The following is a 17,896-nucleotide window of genomic DNA, read 5'->3' on the forward strand; positions in this document are numbered from 1 at the left end:
TAAATTCTGCAAACAAAACATGTACCAAACAACCACATTAGGTTTATAGGACATAAATACATTTGGGCAGATGGAGATAATTTCCTGCCCACCTTACAGCATACTCTTCCATCATACTAACAGCATTTCCGAAAAAGACCTCCTCTGACAGCAGCAGTAGTATAATAAATAGTCTGAGGCTGCTTTGCTGCGTCAGACCAGAACAACTTTGCACAATTTATGGAACCAGGAATTCTACTTTTTAGCTGAAAATCCTAAAAGAAAATGTCTTTTCAAACAAAATGATGGTTTTAGAGTGGCCTAGTTGAAGTCTGGACTTAATCTAATTGAGATGCTATGAGATGAGCTTAAACAGGCCATTCATGCTCAAAATTCCTCCGATGTGACTGAACCAGAAGATTTTCTGCAAAGAAGAGTAGGCCAAAAAAATTATTTTATTAGCACACTAGCGATATGTTTAAGGGATTAGAACTCTTTAAGATCACAAATCAAGGCTAATCAATAAATGCTTTGTTTTCTCTGATTTGTCTTTCCAAGGAGGAAGAAAGATGACAATGTTACATTTGAAACGCTGTGTCACAATCCAGTTTCTACATTGTATGGCCTGGTCCTGGAAGATTACAACAACACCAAGTGTATTATGAAGGAGAAAAAGGGCATGGGCTCAAAGTTCTTCATCTGCTCCTGCTTCGATGAAGAATGCAATGAGAACATCATTTTTAACCCAAGTAAGTTGGACTTTTTGCCTTTTGTTTTTGTATTTTAATTGCAGTGCAGATGGGGGATCCTGATGGTAGGGTTTTCATTCTTCAGTAAGTTTCTTTACAACTGCTTGGACACATTTTAAGAATGATTTCCAAGCTCTCACTTTGGAACTTAACTCATATTCTGAAACTACCATCGGAACATTGCAACTTAAATCTAGACACTTCAAGACCAGGCAACAATTTTCCAATCTATTATTGTCCAAATTTGGTGAGCATGAGCACATTTTAGCCTCAGCTTCCTGGTGTTGGCTGACAGGAGTGCCACATGGTGTGGTCTGTTATAGCCCACCTGCTTCAAGGTTCAAAGACTTGTACGCTCAGGAATGATAATCTGCATGCCTTGATGGTGACAACTAGTTATTTGAGCCACTGTTTCCTTTCTGTTCTTTTCAAACCAATCTGCCTATTCAATTTTGACCTCTGACGTCACCTTTTGGCTTTTTGGTCCACAAAACACCCACTCAATTTATACTTTTCCTGATAGACAGTTGTATGTAAAAATCCCAGTAGATCAGAAGTTTCTGAAGTACTCAGACCAGCCTATTCCTTCCCATTCTGATGCTCAACCTGAACTTAAGCAAGTTGTCTTCACCAGGTCTAGATAACTCTTTTGATGAAAGCAGTGAGATTAAACCTGAACGTTAAAATTACAACCTGTAAAACCAAAGCAATCAGATGGAACAAGCTAAGAGCTACAAACTAATAACTTTAAATTAATATAAGTCAATTGGCATCATCCATGCAGATTAATTATAATAATTTTGAAAAAGGGTTCTTTTCATACGTTACGTGTTTTTAAAAGTCATAAAATACATATGACATATTTATGTTGCAATGCTTGGACAAGCTCTGCCTCTGATTGTAAGTTAAAGTTCATCCTGGATCTGTGTATAATTATTAAATAAAAATTACATTAATGTGTGAACCGATATTCCAGTTACTATCAGCTCGTCATGTAGGGTGTCATGCCAGAGCATGTACACGTGTGCGCTTTGATGCTGTCCCCTTCTGATTACAAACAGCTTCGGGATAGACGTTTCCTTGTCGTCTCCAGTTACGTTCTTACCACTGGAATCCCTCATATTTTGACAACAGCATCTCTGCAGTAACAGTACAGCAGTACATTTCCGAGACCAGGCTCAGAACAGCAGAGAGCCAAATTAAAAGCATCTGTGAAGTGCAAACCGCGTCATGGAAATGCATTCGCGCACTCTTGAGAATGTCTGGGCAGTCTCTGTAACTTCAGTGAGTAAGAGGTGCATTGCAGAAATAAAGGGTATTTGGATGAAGTACAAGTTGGAAAGCAAGGATTCCAGTAAATTCTAATGAATCTGTCTCTCGTCATTATTTATTAACAGTGGACAGCTGTTTTAGACTTTCATAGAGTTTTCTTTATCTCTTTGTTCTAAAAAATTGTTTTTGGGTACTGTTTGTTCTTTTGGAAGAAAGATGCAAATCATATTTCTATTCATATTATTATTTTATATTTTCTCAACATCATAAGAATTTTTGTACCAGGAAACTGTTTAAAACATCTCCAATTTCTTTAAAAGTTATTTTCCAAACTCCAGATTTTCTTGTCATCTTTTAAAGTGGTCTTGAAAAATAGTTTTCCTGAAAGCTTTTTTTAAGACTTTGGCCACATTTGTATTTTTTTCCGGTCCTTGTAGCTGACAATAACAGTCAATTCGATGGTTAAGAAACAAGAAAAGTGGACAATTGGAGGACAAAAGTCTCAGGTCTAAAAAACTATCCACACCAGATAAAAAGTATCTGAAAGTCAATTCAATGACCAGACGAAGGAACTTTAAAAAGGCAGCATCCCTTATTAATTCAGCAAATTTGGCACAATATTGTTGCTCTCCCAAGAAAGAGACTGACCTGCTCTTTTTGCAGACATACCATATTGGCTGACTGAACAGAATGTCTAAACTCATGTTTAACAAGTTTGTTGTTTTTAATAGCAAAGTGGGTGTAGTAAACGGGAACACTTGCCCAGAAAAAGACGAAGAGAATGTCATTGAAATGCAAAGCAGATTCATTTTATTTTTACTTCTGCGATTAGCATTAATAAGTATTGACTTTGCAACATTACCACGAACATGTTTTCAGGTTACAAGAGTGAAAAAGATGTTTGTGGTATGTTCCATGTTATAAAAATGATCAAAAATGCTAAAACCCGGATTACTAGTCGTGTGACAAACAAAAGATAAGCAATCACAGTTTCAACCTATTTCTTATCTTTAAACAAATAAATATACATATGCTACTCTGTACTCTAATTATCACCGATAGCAAAAAAAAGTGGGGCCCTAAAATCCCTCATTGTGTGTAATCAATATCTTTTATTTGTTGCTGTATGGCTATCATAGAACAGGACAGAAACAAAATAAAGCATCCAGAATTGAATTTCTACTTTTTTCTGTTTACATACAAGGTAGCATTAGCACTGCAGAACAGCTAGCTTCTACAGGAAGTCAGAAAAGCTGCAGTTTAAAACGCCCTTGAGAGATTCTTTCCGAAGTGATGAGACTTTGATATGATTCATTCTTGTTGTTGTGAAAAAAGACAAATAAAAAAAACACATGAAACAGTTTTTCTTTCTCGCCATTTCTGCTTATCTTCCATTTCCACTGCTGAACAGCTAGCTGCTACAAAGCGTTAGAAAGGCAGCAACTAAAATGAGGTATTCCTTCAAAGGTATTGTATCATTCAGAGTATTGAAAGAACGCAATGCCCTGATAAGCTATAAAACAACACTGTTGTGTTGTACAATCATTAGAATTTACCACAGCCACACCTGGAAAGTTTACAGCTTTAAAATGGTTGCCTCCTTACATCCCTATTCACCCTGTTGTTTTTATGTGATGGCTAATCAGGTCATACACTATATTTCCTCCTTTTTGTTGATTTCAGGCTGAGTTGATCTCTTTAAATGATTTGTTAAAATCTTAGCTTATTTTTACCCTACAATTTGGCCTTAACAAAAAGACTTTGAAAGTCAGGGTTGATTTAGCTGATTTGTCAACCCAAATAACATATACAACCACATTTAGAAACCAATAATTCTTTTACATAGTCTTCACCTTTCACTTTTGAGCAAGATATGCATGTACATGCAAGTCATTAAAGTCTGTTTTAGGTCTTTTCAAATTTTACTCAGGACATTTCCTTTTCAGCCTTTTTTCATTGGATAATTTAACATATTTGTAGTAAATGGATTAATTCCTAACTTTTTCCTTTTAGAGATGTTGTAACTTCAACAGTTGTCAATGATCCTCTGTCTTAAATATATAGCATTTATTAACACATAGTGTGGAATCAATTCACTGCACTAAATTAATGCTGTAAACCTTACCTTTTAATAGTGAATGCTTCTTACATTAACATGTGTAAACAGCTTTTAATTTAGGTTAAAATAAGAAGATTTAATCTTACTGGTTAAATTTCATGTAACATAAGGACTGCAGACCATTTAACTTTCTAGACAACAACTTGAGGGTTTTGCTCTAATCTCTGCGTTGGGAGGCACAGTGACAGGTTACTCTGAGAAAAAGCTTCTCACTCTACGAAAATCAAAACAAACTGTCTGTCTGGGGCCCTGCAGAGGATTTCAGACATGTGGTTTCCTGTTTAGAAAAAAATTATAGAGAGCAGGAGGGCTTGGTCGGGGTAGTCAACGAGATGACTTCTCCATTCATCATCCTACTTTGTTCAGTCTGACTCTGGGCCTTTGTCTTACAGTGACCTCCAAAAACGCTTTCTTGTCATTTATTAAGACAAATGGAAGATGTTAACATGTGTTTTTTGCACTTTAGGTTTAATGCAGGAAAAAGGAGGATTAAAATATGAATGTCTTTAAAAAAAAAGAAAGTATTGAAAGTAAGTTTGAACCGGATCAAATTGGAAAAAGTTGTTCTTACTTACCCGCTGGATGTGGTGATATATTGTTTATACGTCCCTGAAGCTGAAGCTTCAAAAAGTGTACTATAAATGCCGAGTTCTGAGCTGTTGCTGTTTGCCAGAACCATTGCAGGTTCCAGATACACTCTCCTAACTTACAGAAAAACAACAAATTCTATAAAGAGGCACAATATGTGGTTGACTGGCTCAGGGTTTGGACTTGTTTTTAGATCTGTGGTCCAGACATCAACTTAAATGGACATTCCATAAGCAAGAACCAGTTCTTCCGCTGCCCTAGGAATAATACTGGACTCTAAACCGGTACAGATGAGTCTGCCACAAGCTAATCTTAGATAGTCTTAAACACATTATAATTGTGCTAAATATAATTGTAGAGAAGTCAAATGCTACTAAAAGGATAAAATACTCATCAAAAGAGGCGAAAAACAAGGTTAATGAAAAGCTATATATTTTTCTTGACATTCTGCTTTATGCCTATTAGATCATGAGATCATATTGCGAAGACCAAAACCTTCATTTGCACCAATTAAATGTCCATCTTTTCATGTGTTTTGGATAATATGCATCACAAAAACACTTACTGGGATGTACTCTCTACTGATAACTATGTAAAATGATCTAAATTAAACCGCTGGCAAGAATATCCATTGAATATTGATGCAACTGATGAATTTTACAAAATGTTCATCAGCTGCATGAACCAAATAGTCCATGCAGCTGGTGTTTGTATGTATACTCCACTAGCCAGGAAAAAATTCAGCAAAGTCAATGATGTTTTAGCATCAACATTGTTTTAAAGATTAAAAAGACTAAGACACAATTTCGATGAATTAAAGTGGACAAACATAAACCTCTACAAACTCACAAAAAGCGCCATGTAAACAGTTTTCCCTCGTCAACTAGTTTCAGTAAACTTTAGAGAACCAGAAAGTTTATGTTCCTTATTTTTTTCACCATGCTTTGTGTAGAATGTAGTGGAAGTTTTTAATGATTTAGCTGAAGGCAGCAAATATCCTACTAGAACAGCTTGATGTTAGGTTTGTCCCTAAGAAGAGAGAATTTGGAAACTGAATAAGGTAGAAAAAAACTAAGTATTTATTTAAGGGTGTACTCTAACCTGGTTATTGAGCTTTTTTTTTTTTTTTTATGTTTTTCCACCAAAAGATGTTTACATTGAAAGTGAGAAAATGTATTAAAGACTCATCATGGTCTCATTTTTACATCCCGAAGACCTGTAAATCTTAACAGGGCATGTTCACTTTCTGAATCGATAGTATAGATCATTTTTCGATTAATGCTAAAATCTAAGCACATTTCTTTTCTGTAGTCTTTAAGCTTTTGTGGTTAAACAAAATGTTGACACAATATTACTCTAACGTGTGTTCATAGTGTTAGTTTTAGCTGGAAACACCTTTATCTGGAGCTTTCAAACGTTAATCCTTATTCTTACTGTCCTCATTACAGATTCTCAGGTGTTGCCTGTCATCCTGGTAAGCCTGGTGCCTCTTCTGGTCATAGCCGTCATTGTCATCACTTCCTTCTACTGTTACCGGGTCTACCGTCAGCAGCAAAACCCACACAAGGATGGTCAGCAGCACAGTGACAAGAAGCCTATGATGGACAATGATGGTTCAGACAGCAGCTCCATGCATGCCAACAATCTAAACCACAACAATGAGCTACTGCCCATCGAGCTGGATGTTCTGGTCGGGAAAGGACGCTTCGCTGAGGTCTACAAAGCCAAGCTGAAGCAAGGCTCATCAGCCAGTGAGGAACACGGCTTTGAGACGGTGGCAGTTAAGATTTTCCCGTACGAGGAGTACGCCTCCTGGAAGAACGAGAAGGACATTTTCTCAGATGCAGACCTGAGGCATGAGAACGTGCTTCACTTTCTGACAGCAGAGGAGAGGAAGGGGCAGAGACAGTACTGGCTGATCACGGCTTACCAGTCACTAGGAAACCTCCAAGAGTATCTAACCAATCACATTATCTCCTGGCACGACTTGTGGCTGCTGGGGAGCTCGCTGGCCAGCGTAGTGGCGCACCTTCATAGTGAACATACGTCTTGCGGTCGCTGCAAGGTGCCAATCGCTCACAGGGACATTAAAAGCTCCAATATACTTGTGAAAAAGGACATGACCTGCTGCCTGTGTGATTTTGGCCTCGCACTGCGGCTGGACAACTCTCTGTCTGTGGACGAGCTGGCCAACAGTGGTCAGGTAAGACCTCCTAATACTTGATTTATTCTTTTATTTCAGTTCCAAAATCTCTCCCTGTGCTCCAAGTAGTGCTCATACATTGGCCTGCAGAAGTTCTCATACACCTTGAACCTTTTTGCATTTTGTCACATTACTAGCAAGCTTCAATTTCAATTGTGAAGTCGCAAACTATGCATGGTTTTGCAAATAAAACTCTGAAAAGTGTGATTTAATTTGGTTTTCATCCACCTTTACTCTGAGAGCCCTTAAGAACATCTAGCAACCAGGTACCTTCAAAAGGTCTCTGTGTTTTATCTGTAAATACAGCTGTTCTGTGAGGGCCTCAGATATTTTGGAGAACATTATTGATCAACCAGCATCATTAAGAGCAAGGAACAGAGGACATAGATTGTGGAGACGTTTAAAGCAGGGTTAGATTGAAAAACAATATCCCAAGGTTTGAACATCTCACAGACTGTGGCACAACTACAAACCAAAACAGGGCATAAACTGACAAGCCAGGCAAGGGGAGCATTAATCAGAGAAGCGACTGAGAGGCCCACAGTAACTTTGGAGGAGCTGCAGAGTTCCACTGAATCAGTCATCAAGACTCAATGAAACTTGCAGCTGTAATTGCAATGAAAGTGGCTTTTACTAATTATTGACTCAGGGTGTCTGGATACAAAAATATATACAAAGAATGATAAAAACCAAGAATCATGCCAATAAAATATCATAAAGTTTGTGATGGTAATGTGAATTTTGTTTCTAAAGTTCAAAGGGTAAAAATATTTCACTTGCACTTATGTAGTTTAAGGAAAGAAAATCAACTTTTCATATCTTAATGAATTGTTTCAGGTTATTTTCTCATAACCACAAGCATTGAAACTTAATGGACTAAATTTTCTGATGTAATGGCTCACTGTTTTTAAAATGACTTATCTTGAAAAGGTCTCATCACAGCACTGCTAATGCATTTCAATGCACATGGAGGAGTTTATAATAAGGTTGTTGAAGAGAAGCGTTGCATTGATGAGCTCAGGGACACATTTACTTTCTGATTATTCTTCATATCAATCATGTTTTGATCCAAATACATGTGTAGTGACAAATGCACAGGCACTAAGTGACTGCATGTCACACAATTACTCCTGCAACTACAGCTGAAGATTTTCTACTCAACAAGTATTCTTCAACAGAATAGTTGTGTTAAAGTTTTGGTTAAAGAAGGTGGCTTTTTATAAATGTTTCTCTGATTTCTCTTAGGTGGGCACAGCTAGATACATGGCTCCTGAGGTGTTGGAGTCCAGAATCAATCTGGAAAACATTGAGTCTTTCAAACAAGCAGATGTTTATTCCATGGCTCTGGTTCTCTGGGAGATGATCTCCAGGTGCAGTGCAATTGGAGGTAAGATGGCGGGAAATACAGAAACTCTTGGACACCTTTTAGGAAATATTGCATGGCAAGTAAATTCAGGCATTAAAATGTGATTCTTTCTTTTTAAAGGTAATTTGTTTTGCAGTTAAAGGCAAAAGGTTGCTTTCAGGTGTCTGGTGTTTTCATGTCTTGATTTGTTTTGTTTTACGGTCTTTTCGTGCATTTAGAAGAAAACTCCATGTGTTTAGGATTTGGATAAAAGCACAAACTAAACTATCATCGTAGTATGAAATGCTGCTTAAAATAAGAACAGATGTTTGGTAATAACTCTATCTATGAAGCTTTTTCAGCCTACAGTGTGAAGAGGCCAGGCTTTTGAAAATTGTGTTTTTTAATACAAAACACAAATTGTTTCCTGCTAAAAAATACAATCCCAGTCAAAGGTTTACATACACTCATCAGCATAAATGTCAATCACTTTTGCTGACTTATGAAACTGTTCTTTGATTATGCAACGCACAAATGGAATTGAGTTGAATTTTTTAGTGGATTTGCTTTAATGTAAAAGGTGTTAAATTATACATACAGGCTCAAATATATACATACAGCTCTGCTAATATTTGAATAAATGTCCTATAAGAAGACGCAGAGGAAGCTCCACCCTTTCTGCAGCCATCGACTTGCATAAGACATGATTGTGGTTAGATGTTTGACCACTCTTCTTGGCAGAATTTGTAAAGTTTGAATGAAAAGGTTGATTTCCTGACACTGACCCCGCTTTTTAAGCATTAACTTTAATGGGGTAGAAGACTTCAACTTAATGTTATTCTTTTTAATCTAGCTGTCCTAATTAATCTCCTTTCTCCTGAGGTGGATAGATTGGATGAGATGGTTCAAGCTTTGATTAAAGGAATTGCACACCAAATTTAAACTTGAGCACCAAATTCTCGTTGTTGAAAATCCTTGTATGTTACATAAGGATTAAAGCAATCCTACTTTGAATTTCACCAAAAATATTTGCACTTATACGTTTCATGTGAATTATTTATTACAGCAGAACATTATTAGATGATTATGTGAGTCAGTATTTATGAGCTTAGTTGAGTTTTAGGAGGAATGCTTCAGATATAGCAGTGAGGTCTGGCTTCCCAAAGTGCTCCGTGTTATTACACGGGAAATCATACGGATAAATGGATTAACCTGTTCATTTTGTCTGGATAAAGGACAGAATTCTGGGATTTGGGATCGGCTGACTGGTTCCGTCTTTCTCAGAGACATTTTCCATAAATATGTGTTGTTCAGTAAGCTTTCTCACATGTTCCACTGGAAATGGTAAAAAAATGTATTAAAAAGAGCAGACAAGCATTTGGGAAAATGTTTGACTTCTTCTTTAAGAAAATTACAAATAGGTTTTTTTGTTCCCGGTCACATTTAGTCATGGGAAGATGGAAACTATGTAAGAGCCAGTAAACATAGACAAATAATGCATAACACCTTGATATATGTATATATACGGAAATAGGATCGTGCAAAACTCTTAAGACACCCATGTTTTCCTCAAATCAGCTAAACTTTCTTGTGATCCTGATCAGCATTTCTCCAGGGTCTTCGTCCACTATCATATTTAGCACAAACCTATTCCTAACCAGCTCATAGACTGCTGGAGATAGGCACCAGCTTCCCCACCACCCACTATGGAAGAAGTGTTAGAAAATGACTGACTGATATTCCTAACCATACAACCATGCATATACACATAAATCCATTCATTTATCAAAAAACCTAAAAACAAATCTGACATTTATCATTTGGCTTGGTAAAAAGGAGACATTTGTTTGTTTGCTAAGGCTATTTTTTTGACATATGAATAATTCAGACATAAAAAGTCTCTTTCACTCAATCAATCAACCAGTGTTTTGATTGCCGTGATGGACAGTTTAGCAAAGAACCATATATAAATAGGATATTTAGATACTTTTTTTTTACCATCACCCTGTCACAAAGGCATCATTGGTTCTAATTTATTTAGTTAAATCCATGTAAAAGTACCACCTATTTTCTAAATAAAACAAGGCATTCGGATACTGTTGGTTTAATCTCTATAGTTTTTAGGCTTTTCACTAGTTGTTTTGTTCTCATAATAAGGAAGGATTAGTATATGACAAAATAGAAAGCCTGAAGAACTGTTGAATATTATTGTTTTTTTTATTGGTTTTGAAAGAAACGTGGGTGATTTAAAACCTTTTTACAATGCTGTATGTTATCAGAGGTTTTTATTTTTAAAAATGCTTTAAAACATTCCCTCTTACCTGTTCTCCTGACGTCCGTCATGTTCTTCTGCCAGAAAATGTTTCAAGTAGTAAATATCAATGAATCCTTTAAATATCCCTACCTGTTAATTTACTCTGCAGTGAGTGACTGGAGATTCAAGCAAGAAGCTCAGCACATCATAAAAAAAGTTAGCAGTTCACCTATAAAAAAATAAAAATCATATAAAAGGATTGCATGTTTGTTTTGAATTGGGGCCAGAGGGAACCGCTTTATCCATCTTCAGCCCCGGACCTATATGGCCTGTTGAGATTTTTGAATTGTTTTTAAATGAAATCCTCTATCACATCTTTGATGTCGATATGACAGACAGTAGAATAAATTATGCTAAAACGTAGTGAAGAGCAATGTTTCATAATCTCATGAAGGTATTTTTCACTGGTGCATACTTATATCCCTTGGACTGTTTCATATTTTGCTACACTGCAACCACAACGTATTTAATCAATGTTTTATTTGATAGACTATCTCAAGGTAATGCATTCAGCCCCCCTTAGACTCACATGATTGTCTTCCTGGTCTCTTTCACCCTTTTACTCCAAATCTTTCTAATTTACAATCACACCGGCATAAGTACTAGAGCGTTTCCAGTTTTTCAGTAAGTAAAACCGCTCACATACTTCTCTGGTCAGTACAGCTGAAATTACCACACATATTTTCCGATTGCTCCGTGGCCCAGTGTTGGTCCAGTCTCCACTGATTGGGATGCCCTGCTCCAACAAAATGTTCTCAGTACTGTCCTGCGTTTAGTTCCATCCATCCACCCATCAACTCTGACCAGTTTCTCTGTCCTTGCTGAAGACACCATGATGCTGCCACCAGCATTTTTCACTGTTGAGATGTTGTGTTCATGGTAATGTTCAGTGTTCGGTCCGACCAGAAAGTCGCATGTTTTTTCTCTAATCTGACCAGAGCATCTTGTTCCACGTGTGTGCTGTGACCCCTACAATGGCTTTCTTCCTGCTACTCTTCCATAAAACTAGATTGTGGAGTCTACCATTCATAGTCCTATAAGCAAATTCTCCCATTTTACGTGTGACCATTTTTTGTTTGCAGATTAAACATTACTTTGGATTGCTAAATCTATACTGATCAAATTTCGTTTGGAGTCTATAGAAATTTACTCTGAAGTCCTGCTTAAAGATAAAATTTGACCTGTAGAGAATAAAAGCATTGAGCAGCATTAAGCTTCTCTTTGTGTTCATTGCAAGATGCCTGACAAAAACCCCATCAATGACCCATTAGTCATAGAAGCAAAGTCGAAAATTGTCAAACAAGCGATCCATCTTGTGGCAGAGGTGTCAGGGATCAGCCCACTGCTGCACTAATGTGTTGTTACTTGTGTGTGTGTCAGACTGCAGGAACAGCAAGGTCAGGATGTATGCAAATAATAGAAATGAGTGATTATCTGCAGGCGGAACATTGTGTTGAAGTTCATGTCATTGCTCGGCCATTTGTTTTCACTTCCCCTCAACGTCTCTGCAGTCCCGTTTCATTTCTGCCGCTGCTCCTGTCTACATTGTGTCAGAGCAGTGATTGAGTGCCGCATTTGGAACATGAACGCTCCTGCTTTGGTGCTTTCCTGTTTTGCGCCCACAACCCCTATCTAGGGGGATCTCCTTGAAGTGTATCAGTGCAGTTATGTTGACCAAGCTTGTGCCACCCATGTGACCCGAACCCTCTCTTCGTTTCCAGCTGTAAGAATATGTGAGCCCTGTGGGTGCATTTGAAAAGAAAATAGACCATATCCTATTTCGGAGCGAGCACAATTCCGAGTTACAATGTTTTTAGTGTGAGGTTTGAAAAAGTTTGGAAATTTGGATCTATCCTTTCTTTAATTGGGAACTATGTGGCCAATCTCTTTTGACAGCAGGTCAGGCCAAAAACGACAACAGAAATTAAAGACTAAACTTGTTACAGGGTTTCTATGCTGTCTGGAAAAGTCTGATTTTAGTGTTTTTTCAGGTCTGAATAACTATGGAAAAAGGAGAGAATGGAAAAATATTTGTATCATTTCCAAACTGTTTTTCCATACCCTGTATTAAAATGTTGTCCTCCTTTCTTTTTGTCCCACCGTTTTTGGCATGACTTCTCTAATTCAGCCAGAAGCAGATGGTAAGGGAGGATGGGCTGCTGTGGTGGATGTTCTTGACAGGGGAAGCACAGGGGTTCCCGTCCCACCTACGGACTAAAGATAGAAGCGACTGGGGCAGTTTGTTTTTCCTGCCTTCTGTATACTGTATCTCTGTTCCCTTTTTTCCAGACCTGGCAGTTCTCCGAGATGGGCAGCAGGGTGAAGCTGATAAGGGCTAATATCCAAAGATGAAATCTTTGTACAAACAAGGGATGGGCAATATAGTATTGTTTACCATTTATCAACAATTAGTGATCCTCTGATGATAATAATCTGGTGGTCTGCAGATGCCAATTTCATGAGTAACTAGTTATTTGCATTTATACGAGTTGCTTTATGGAATAATAGAGTTTGCAGAATTCATGTTACCTGTGAGCGGGTTGTAAAATTATCTGAAGGATTAACACACTGTTACCGTGGTTTTTAAGCTGAATCCCATTTTAAGGAAATAGCCTTGAAGCCCTTGAAAAGACTTTCCTTATCTAGAAACAAAGGTTTAGGAGGGTCAATCTGTCAATATCAGGGGTCCTGTGTCCTTACACAGCATGATATGTGGCTGCAGGTCCAAAAAAGAGGCGTGGCCTATAACACAGCATTCACCTGGGCATTGCATAAGATGTGTGAGGTGATTTCCAAATAGGCAGTATTACGGTCGTCATTCAGACTTTTCAAATGTGTTTTTAAACCGACCAAAGTCGTTGTTCATCCTCAACATGTTTTAAAGTGCAGCAGTTGTTCAACTGGCCACAGTTTAACCAGGTGTTAGCTGGGTTTTTAAACATCCTTCTGTTTCTTAACCCTGTCTACTGCAAGTAAAATACTAACAGCTGTCAACGGCTCCCCTGAAATCCCAGTTTCAGAAAATCTATAGTACCCATTTAAGGAGGAAAGTAACATTAAAACCTTGATGTACTGTAGCAGTTTTTTACTGATGGCTATAAATGTTTGCGCAGCTGGTATGCTACCATATACTGTTTTTATTCCTGAATCAGAGGTACACGAGCATTACGTTTATGTGTGTACAGAGTGCAATAAAAAAGAGCTACATGCTTCCATGCTCCGCCTCTTGTTTTTCCTAAATTGTCCCAAGTAGTGAGTGAGTCACCCATGACTCAACTCGCTTAAGACAACATGAGAGCAAGATATGTCTCAGAAAGACATATCTGAGAGTTTTATTCTGGTGACTGGATGAAGCTGTTTCTTTTTTCTTTGAAATTCCTTGCTTGCATTTTGTTGGTGCATTCAGATCCCCTCTCACTTTCTGTAGCCATGGCCTGATCTGAGACCCGACAGGCAAGAAGAACCGCTCTGTCTGTGCACAGAACCAGACAGTCAAGCATTAGTCATTGCTTTGCTGTCTCTTTTATCTTCCAAGACTGTAAAGTCGGGAAACCTGGATTCAAAACTTAATCTGTTACATCTCTCCCTCTCTCTGTTTCTTTGAATTTCTCCGCTGTTTAATTTAGCGGTCCAGATTTAGGGCTTGAAATGGCTGCAATGGCATTCCTCAGCCGGGTGGGGCGAAGAAGGGGAATAATAGTGGAGTGAGGCGGGATGTGGAGCTACAGATGGAGAAAAGCTTTCATGCCCCAGAGGAAGAGGCTGGCCTGTAGTAGAGAGTAGGCGGAGAGCTTGGGGGCAGCTGCTTTCCAGATGTCAGAATAAGATCTCTGCAACTGTAGAGAATAATGGTGGTGTATGTATATGTTTGAGCAGAGAGATTGGGTGTTGGGGATCTAACTGCCCTACTGCACATGTGGGAGCAAACTTTGTTCTTTTAACCACTTGATCTGTGAAAGTGAAGGGAAAAATTTGCCTACCCCGTTTGGTTTTATTGAAGTGGCATTATTGTCTTTATTGGGGTTAGAGCTTGTATAAGTTATAGATAATGGTAAGTTCAGTCAGTGCCATATGTTCCAAACTAAGCTCCACTAAAGCGTAATAAACTCACATACAACTGTATTGCATGACTTTCACAAAGCAAAACAAGTGTCAGTGCCACCACAGCCCAATGAAAGCCATCCAGTTGATTAGTCAGGGCTCCAAAGACAAAGTTATCTCCATGTTCATGCAAGAAACCTGGCTGTATCTGTGTTCTTAAGACTTCACAGACTGAATATGAATTTGCAGGAGAGCAGAAAAACAGTAGTTATCAGGGAAGCATTAGTCAGTGAAAAAGAAAAAGGTGGGAGTTTAGGGAAAAGATCAGCCAAGTTTGCAGTAGAGGCAAAAAGTAGAATTTCTCATATGGAGTCCCAGATGGTTTGTACAGACATTTCTGACAAATGTCTCAGAAAAAGACCTAAAGAAGGGAAAATATGTGTCAGTTTTGTTGAACTGTGCAGGCCTATAATATTCTGTCGAGGGTTTGATACAGTTTTACTCCCTGCATTCATCTTCTACAACGATGGTCAGAGTTTCCGCTCTCTTTAGACTAAATCAAACATCAGAATATTGCGTGGAGGCTGGCTGCTGTTTGTTGAAACAGAAAGATGTCTGCTTTAAAAAAAAAAAATTACAGCCACTGTAAGGGTCCCTGAAGCCATTGTTTTTATATCCATGAGCTTTGCAGATTCTCCCAGTTAGGTTTTTTTTTTTTTTTTTACATTGGAGCAAAAATATATTTTGATCTAACAGTTTAAATTGTTTTTAAATTTTTGATTTTTGAAACAGTTATGTCCCCTTGAACACTGTGTGTAAAGCCCTGAACTAAATTAATCTTGTATCGCATTAGCAAACACTGACACCGACAGTTTTTAAAAAATCTAACATTTAATTTAATAACATTTATTCTTTTATTAATTTATCATTCGTATCAGTATTATTGTCTCACTATTAGTGGCAACTCAAACAATTCATTTAAAGGGAATCTAACTGAAGCCTTTTTACCATGACTTGCTGCTGCTGTGGGGTGTAAACATGGCAAAACACAGAGTTTCTTAGCCACCTTTGAAAAACTTGGAAAGACAAGAGAACATGCAATTCTAGTAAGCCAGATGTTTGTTCATTTTTATTAGTCAGGAAATGGCTACGAGAAAATAGCTTCCCCCCTGAACCTGCCCATATCTACAATCAGAAGAATAAATGCATTTAGAGCAGGTGGAACAGTAACAAACGAGGCTGCCCGAGGACCCATGTTTATCTTTCCACTGTGTACAGTGAGTAGGATGGTGAGTGTGGTTAAAGAAAAATAAAATTATTCTCACTGTAAATATTCCAACAAATTATTGCATCTGGATGCTACCAAGCTTCCATATACGCCGTTAGACTGTTGTATTTCTTCCTTAATGTTCAGTTGTGTAAGAAGACATGGTGCCATACAGAGAAAAGAGGGAGAACATAAAGTTAAAAGCTGAAATAACAACAAATAACGCAAAATTGGACAGTAGTATGAAAATGTAGCAGAGAGATTGAGAGTGGTCATTTTGTCCTCCAGCAGCCTAAGCCTATAGCAGCATAACTACACAGATAGCTCAGGATAACCTAAACCACTCTAACTATAAGCTTTATCAAAGAGGAAAGTTTTAAGCCTAGCCTTAAAAGTAGACAGGGTGTCTGCCTCACGGACTAAAACTGGGAGCTGGTTCCACAGGAGAGGAGCCTGATAACTAAAGGATCTGCCTCCCATTTTACTTCTAGAGACTCTAGGAACCACCAGTAAACCTGCAGTCTGAGAACGAAGTGCTCTGTTAGGAACATATGGAATAATCAGATCTCTGATGTATGATGGAGCTAGATCATTAAGGGCTTTATATGTGAGGAGGAGAACTTTAAATTCTACTCTGGATTTAACAGGGAGTGCATCAAAAGCATAGTCATGACAGGAATGGATTGGATGTTCTGAAAAATTCCCTTTAATTGTGTGACATGTATTTTTCATTATGCAAGCATTTGTGGTAATATAGCAAACCACTGACAGCACCTTTAAAACTACTTGTTTTAAGGATTTTGTAAGCAGCTTTTTCAGGAGTATCAATGATCATTATTATTGTAACCACTGCATCTATCTTAAAATAATTCTTCAACTGTAGTTGGAAGAACCTCCTAGTAGCTACACATCAATTTTTGTCTAAAACATGTTATGTTAAGGATATAACAAGTTAAATATAGCATTAACTTCCAGTTTTGAAAAACAATCAGCTCATATACATCACGGTAATGAATGAGAGCTGGATGTGTGTACCCTGCATTCTGGGGTCAATTTATAGAAGAGTTTAAATCATATGTGGCAGGCATAGGCAAGTACACAAAAATCTTTGTTATTAAGCAAACTCGAATAGATGGAAGAGGAACTGTGGGTACATAAGTAGTTTAACTGCAAAGTGCAGCTGAGTCGCTAAATTCCAAAAAGGGCTGCGTCTTCTCACTCCTGTTGTCAAAATCGCATTATAGTCTGGAGAAAAGGTTTGCAGTTTTTTGCAGATTTTCTAAACACTGAACATTGCTTTGCTGCCTAAAGTCAAGCGCGGTATTCCCTTTCCAGTTGCATGTTTTGTTGTGGTTTCAAGAGAAGTTCCGAACAAAAAATCGTAACAGATCATTAAGAAGATGAAACATGCAATGGTCCACTGTCATCTGCACTGCAGAGCTGTATCTGCCAGTTGGCAAGATCTGTTTCAAAGGTTTTTGCCTGGATAAAAGAGCCCACAATTTTTAAGAGTGAAGGTAACTTTTTTTGTTTTTGTACCTTGTTTGTGTGATCTTTCATACAGAGGTGAAGGAGTACAAGCCCCCGTTTGGGAACCTGAGGGAACACCCATGTGTTGAGAGCATGAAGGACAGCGTTCTCCGAGACAGAGGAAGACCTGAGATCCCCAACAGCTGGACGAGTCACACAGTAAGAGGCACCACACTTTCATAACGATGTGTTTGAAAATCTGTATGCGTGTCTTTTTAACTTAGTTATTTTCAAATACAGATGCAGCGCCTTGCAAAAGTATTCATACCCATCAATATTTGGTCACATTACAACCACAAACCTCAGTGTCTTTTATTAGGATTTTATGTCGTAGACCAGCACGAAGTAGTGCAACATCAACTGCAACCAAGACCTTCAGATGTCATAGTTAGTAAATGGAGTCCACCATTGTGTGATTTAATTTCTGGATAAATCCAGTTGTTGTGAGGTCTCATAAGTTTGTTATGGAACGTTAGAGAACAAACAGCA

The 17,896-nt window shown here is 38.0% G+C and overlaps 1 protein-coding gene across 1 annotated transcript in view; it reads left to right on the plus strand.

The window, feature by feature from the left end:
• Positions 1-17,896, plus strand: part of LOC124879943 (TGF-beta receptor type-2-like) — a 37,275-nt gene that overhangs the window by 10,090 nt on the left and 9,289 nt on the right. The window contains exons 3-6 of the mRNA XM_047384805.1: positions 538-728; positions 6,156-6,910; positions 8,156-8,297; positions 17,442-17,566. Of these exons, the coding sequence (XP_047240761.1) occupies positions 538-728; positions 6,156-6,910; positions 8,156-8,297; positions 17,442-17,566 (1,213 nt within the window). The remainder of the gene's footprint in view (positions 1-537; positions 729-6,155; positions 6,911-8,155; positions 8,298-17,441; positions 17,567-17,896) is intronic.

The sequence above is a fragment of the Girardinichthys multiradiatus genome, chromosome 13 (assembly GCF_021462225.1).
Source record: "Girardinichthys multiradiatus isolate DD_20200921_A chromosome 13, DD_fGirMul_XY1, whole genome shotgun sequence".
NCBI lineage: Eukaryota > Metazoa > Chordata > Actinopteri > Cyprinodontiformes > Goodeidae > Girardinichthys > Girardinichthys multiradiatus.